General features: G+C 35.6%; 1 protein-coding gene across 1 annotated transcript; it reads left to right on the top strand.

Annotated features, from left to right (window-relative positions):
- Nucleotides 5,364–5,804, top strand: LOC107609215. The gene has a single exon (XM_016311091.1). The coding sequence runs from the start codon at nt 5,364–5,366 to the stop codon at nt 5,802–5,804; it is 441 nt and encodes a 146-aa protein (XP_016166577.1).

Raw genomic sequence — 6,298 nt, forward strand, 5'->3', positions numbered from 1 at the left:
AGATGAGCCGTGGGTGCTAGGGAGCACATAGTGGGCTAGAATTTGGGCCCACCCTGAGCCTCTCTAGTGAGAAAGCGTACGGTGATGCCCTTGGGCCGGGGACTCATCCTTCTTCAAATCCAGAATGATTCGGGTATAGCAATGACCTTGAGGATAGTATCCCAATCAAACGCACGTTGGCACCGTGCCGACAAAATCTCTTGATAAGCATCAATCCCTTCCGCTAATGGTCTGGTCTTAAGCACACTTTGGATAGCCTCCTCTGTAACGGGAACTTACCTTCGGCGCATAAATACCGATGCAAGGGAGGGGGAGTGGTAGTTGGTGTAAAATTCAACCACCTAAGACAAATTTGCCTCCCGTGGCTTCCTCAATAGGAACTCCCATTGCCGCCGTTCGATGCGGGGCATGATGAGCGGTATGACATGAGCCGGAAGGGCTAGAAGGGGCTCCGCATGAAAGTTCCTTGGTTTGATCAAGGGGAAGACAAGTTCGTAATAGCGGTTGGGGAACTTCTTCGGATCCCTTGCCGGATTGTCCTTCTCCAAAACATCAATGTTAGTAACACTCCTTGTCTTATTAGAGGGGGGCTTGGCTTTAGGCCCTTGTTGTGCTTTGCTAGTGGACCGTGAGGGTGCCTTCTTGGGTGCTTTTTCATTGTCTCTCTTGATCACCATCCTAGAAAAGAAGGAAAAGTGGTGAAATTAAGCTTAAAGAGGCATCAAGAAAGAATAAGCATGCTAGTGATAAGACATAAAAGATAAGTAGCTTAGACACATGACAGCTGCAACGTGAGACTAAGTCCATAATGAAAATTTTGGCTAATCACTAGCAAGTGATGCATGAGTGGTATAGGCATGCAAACAAGACGGATGAGAAGCACACACTCTTAACATCAATACAATAAGTGAAAAATAGGGGAAGAGTATATAGAAATGAAACAAGAAATATAGTAAGCTCAATGCACATATGAACAAACAAGTGAATGAGAAAAAGCACTAAGATAGAAAACACTAAGTTAAAATAACTCCAAGAAGTCATGTGGGTCTTTCAACAAACACTTGGTGTACACCCCTTCTATGACAAAAATTGAGAGAATAGTGACAATGTGACATCCCATAAAGCATCATCAATCATCATATCACACCACAAATTGCAAAGGAAAACAAATAAATCAAACAAACTCATCAGTGCAAGAGTAAGCACCACTTGGAATTAAGGGTGTGCAAAAAAACTGGTTTGACTGAACTGAACTGAAACTGAATTGAAACTATTTTAAATAAACCAGTTTTTTTAAATAAAAAACTGAACTGAAACCATAGTTTTTTATAAAAACCAGTTTATTAAAAACCAGTTTTTATGATTCAGTTTAGTTTTAAACCAAATAAAAACTGGTTTATTCACATCAGTAACTTCAATTCAATCTTCCAAACTCAAAAATTGAAAATGTGAAAACTGAAAACGAAAAAACCCTAATCGCGTTTCAACATCCTCTCTCGTCTCTCCCCTTCTGCCGCCGCAACCAACCCACCGCTGCCACCGTCAGAGTCGCCGTCGTCGAACTATTCGCCGCCGTCACTCACTGTCGCTCACCATCGTCTAACACAGTATCGTCTCTCCCTTGCTGGTTGCTGCCGTCGCTACCATTCCTCTCTTGTCTCTCCTTTGCTACCGCCGCTACCAACCCACCACCGCTATCATCACTGTCGCTACCAACCCCTGCTGCTGGCATCTAACACAGTAGGTAATCTTTTTTCTCTTATGTTTTACTATGATTGGAAGTAGGGGAGACAATACTTTTTTACCTAGTTAATTAGTAAGCCATTTTTACAGTTACCCATTTCTATTTTAATTTAATTATTGTAGCTTTTTTGTTTTAGTTACTATGAAGTTTTGTGCTGTGGCTTGAATTTGGATACCAATTTTGAGTATTTTGGAGTAGTTTTCTAATTAAAAAGATTGGATTTTTAGGATCTTTGGTTGAAGATGGTTCTAAGTGTTATTTTTGGTTTCTTGGTGCTGATTAATAGTTTCGGAACCACACATGGGATTCATACTGATATCTTCTTTTCTTTTCTTTTCTTTAAAGGGGAAATTTTTTATTTTTGAGAAATATTTTGTAGAATGTAGATAGAAATGAAGTATCTTTAGATTTAGGCATACTCATTATAAAGTTGGTGGAGCTCATGAGTAATTTAGCAGTGTTGACGAGGTTCAATTTTATCATGAACATTAATGCCTAAAGTGTTGGAATTCATTAGTTATCATTAGAGCATGATGCATTGCTGAATTTTTTTTAATCTTGTTTTTAATTAATCAGGCCAACAGTTCTGAACCATTAAGAGTGAATTTGAACCATTAATCTTGTAGAAAAGTTTTCTGTCAGATCTTATAAACTTTGTTTTATAATTCTGGTCTATAGTTTCATTCTAGTTCACTGTTTGTCTTAACTGTGCTATTTCTTCTGTTTGCTTTCTAGTACTCTTACGTTTGCTTATTGTTGATGTTGTTGTAGACTAGATGAGGTGAAAGCTCAGAGAGCTCTAGAATGCCCTTGCATTGTTGACTTGCAAACTGGTTCCTGTGGCTTTCATTTTTTGGAGGCGTTTCTCAGATTTCTAAAGAGAGCATTGCTGAAGAAAAAGTAAGTTCCAAACTTGGTCTAAGTAACCCTGTTAGTGTTAGCATGTAATGATGTATTTATTACTTCATAGTTTGTGTCATTTTATTTATTTATTTTCCTTTTTAAAGTGTTGTTTAGTTGTTTGCATTGGTCAATGGTGTCATTTTTGGATGCTGTTTGGTTCTGACGGGGCAACAAAATCTTGCTCTCCTATGAAATATGATGTTGGCAATCGATCTAAGAGTATATTTTAACTGATTTACGTGAAATTGACAAAAGGGTCTTCAAATAATTGATGATGAAGAATCACATATTGAGTCTTTGATTAATAGCATCATAAAATTATTATTTTGTGTTCTGTACTTATCTCCCGTTTATTAGAAGCATGAATATAACTCAATGAGTCTTGAAGAAGTGAAGAATAAAACAGAAAGAAAAAATATAGCAGACTTGTGTTACAAGAAAACAGAATGGTAGTATGAATTGTGATTGAATTTACTGTATATTGATTACACTGAGTTGGTCGTATATATAAGAGATGTCAACTGAGATTAGCTTAAACATACACTAATCACATCTGGTAAAACTAATTCTAACTAACTCAAGTTAATGCTAACAGCTTTGGTACTGCTCCTGCTCACTTTATCTTGTTTGTTACTTTTTCAAGACACTAAATTACTCTCCAAATACACACAATAGCAATAACAGATTTTCTATCTTCTAAGTCTTCTTCCCAATTAAAATCTGTGAAAGCATACAATCTTAAGTTAGTGAATTTGGTAAATTGAATGTATGAGTTAATTTGAAACTTTATAAAGAATTTAATTTCATGAGTAAAAAATTAAATAACCTCATTCTTTATTAGAAAGAGTTCATGTTCAAATCAGGTGAATGTTGTTTTCTTTGGTTTCTGTTGCTGCCATATCTCCAATAAATGAGGTTTTGTTTGTTCTAAATTGAATAACGAAAATAGTTAGACACACAAAAAATTAGTTATTATATATTTATATTGTACATTGGTAATTAATTTGGTATATAATTTTCGATATCCACTTACATGATTGTTTATAATTTATAAATGTTTTTTGGATCCTCAAATTTACTCAGCTCATAAGCAGAACTTAGTTTATACAATTGAAACACAAAGCCAAACACTCAAAGTGAGATGGGTTTTCTGCATAGATATAATTAAATCTCTTCTCCCCTCATTACATATATCTATTTCCTATTATTGGTTATTATATATAGATAACACTTTTAACTCTAAGAAAAAATTATGTGCCATTTTCTATTAAAGTAGACTGGATGTCACATGTTTCTTTTGTATGAATAAGCATTGAACAAATTCGATTTATTGGTTTTGTTTAATTAGTTATTTAATTTACAATTAGGTTTGTTGCTCATATTAAAAATGTCTGAGAGAGGAGCATTCAAATCCTGCTGTTCTTCCTGCTCATCCCTCATTACCTCCTCAACCTAGTGGATCTTCTGGGCGTAAGAATCGATCAGAGATATGGGAACATTTCATTCCAATCGAAGGAATAGAGAAGTATGCGAGATGTAAAAACTGCAAGGGTCAAATAAAATATGCGGGGGGAACAAGTGCTATGCGGCAACATTGGAAGCGATGTTTTGACTCGAACAATGAACAGAGCAAGAGACAAAGGATAGAAGGGGGAACAAGTGGTCCTATATCCTCACCAAGTGTTACAAAGTTTGATCAAGCAGTATCTCGAAGTATCCTCACTGAGATGTTTGTGACTGAAGAGCTAGCTTTCCGATTTGTAGAAAGAAATGTGTTTCGAAGGCTATTGCATATCTTGCAACCTAAGTTTAAAATCCCTTCACGTACTACATTGGCCCGTGATATACTTTCTTTTTATGAAACAGAGAAAATGAAGTTACAAAGTTATCTCTCTCATCATTGTCAAAAAGTGTGCCTTACAACTGACACATGGACGACATCGAGTCAAAATTTGACTTTTATGTCTCTAACGGCACACTTTATTGACAATTATTGGAAGTTGTAAAAGTGGATATTGAATTTTTGCCGGGTTGAGGGTCATTCAGGAGAAGTACTTGGTAGAGCTATTGAAGGTTGTTTGGATGCTTGGAAATTGCATCAAGTTTTTACTATAACGGTTGATAACGCAACTTCTAATGATGGTGCAATTTTATACTTGAAAAAGAGATTAAATGCATGGAATAGTCTTGTTTTAAAGGGGGACTATCTTCATATGCGTTGTTGTGCTCATATCCTAAATTTGATAGTGAAAGATGGCTTGAAAGAGATTGATGATTCAATTACAAGAATTCGCAATGTAGTAAAATATGTCAAATCATCTCCTATGAGATGTGAAAGCTTCAAAGCGTGCATTGAGTGGGAGAGCATCAATTATAAAGGGCTTGTTTCTTTGGATGTCGAAACTCGGTGGAATTCGACATATTTAATGTTGGAGGCAGCATTGAAGCTTCGAGCAGCGTTTGATTTGCTTGAGTTGCAAGATGATAAATATATTAATGAGCTGAGCAAATCTTATGGTGTGCCTACAGATGATGATTGAACTTATGCGGAGTCAATTTTACCATTCTTGAAAATATTCTATGATGCTACATTGCGCATTTCTGGGAGTTTGTATGTCACTAGTAATAAATACATGAAAAAGTCTTTAGCATCGGAAGAAAAATCAAGTTGCATTGTGAAAATACTTATTTGAGCATAAGGTTAGTGGCGTCCAAGATGCAAAGAAAATATGACAAGTATTGGGGAACTCCAAATGTCATTAACATGTTGTTGTTGATTGCAATTGTGCTTGATCCATGTCACAAGTTGGATTTTGTAAATTGGATTTTGGATGAGTCATTTGGTGTTGAAAAGGGAGGAGAACTCAAGTCAAAATTGTCTACTTGCTTGAATTCCCTTTATAATCACTACCAAGGCAAAGAAGATGAATCTCAAAGAAATCAAGATGCAATGATCAATGAAGAGGATGAAGATGATATCCTGAATATTTATTTACAGTCAACTGGACGTGATTCAGATGCTAAATCTGAACTTGACAGATATCTGAAAGAAGATTGTGAGCCTAGAAACAAGTCGGCAGAGTTGGATATTTTGGGTAGTGGAAGGGTAATTCAACCCGATTTCCTATTCTTGCACGTATGGCTCGAGAAGTTTTAGTCATACCGGTTTCTACAGTTGCTTCTGAAAGTGCGTTTAGTACAGGAGGAAGGATTATTGACCCTTATCGGAGCTCCTTGACACCATATATGGTGGAAGCTCTTGTATTCACTCAAGATTGGGTAATAGATGACCCATTTGGACTAATTAAAAATTTTTAAGAGATTGAAAAAGCTGAACAAGGCAATATATATTTTTTTTCTTATTGCTTGTTTGTTACTAATTGTTAGTTTTCTATAATTAATGAGATATTTTTTTTTGTAGGGAGAAATTCTTCAACAAATGTTGGCACGCTTGTTTCTCTTGAAGATGATTAGAATATTGTAATAGGTCAATATTGTGTTAGTCTGTTAGATTTGAATTAGTTTATTTTAACTTCATTTAGGTTAGTATCATATTATATCATATTTTGAATGTTGTCATTGAACAAAAAGTAAGACCATGCTTTAGTTTATTAATATGTGAATATTTTATGATTCTTTCAACTTTTGATT

This window comes from Arachis ipaensis, chromosome B01 (assembly GCF_000816755.2).
Source record: "Arachis ipaensis cultivar K30076 chromosome B01, Araip1.1, whole genome shotgun sequence".
In the NCBI taxonomy this organism is placed as follows: Eukaryota; Viridiplantae; Streptophyta; class Magnoliopsida; order Fabales; family Fabaceae; genus Arachis; species Arachis ipaensis.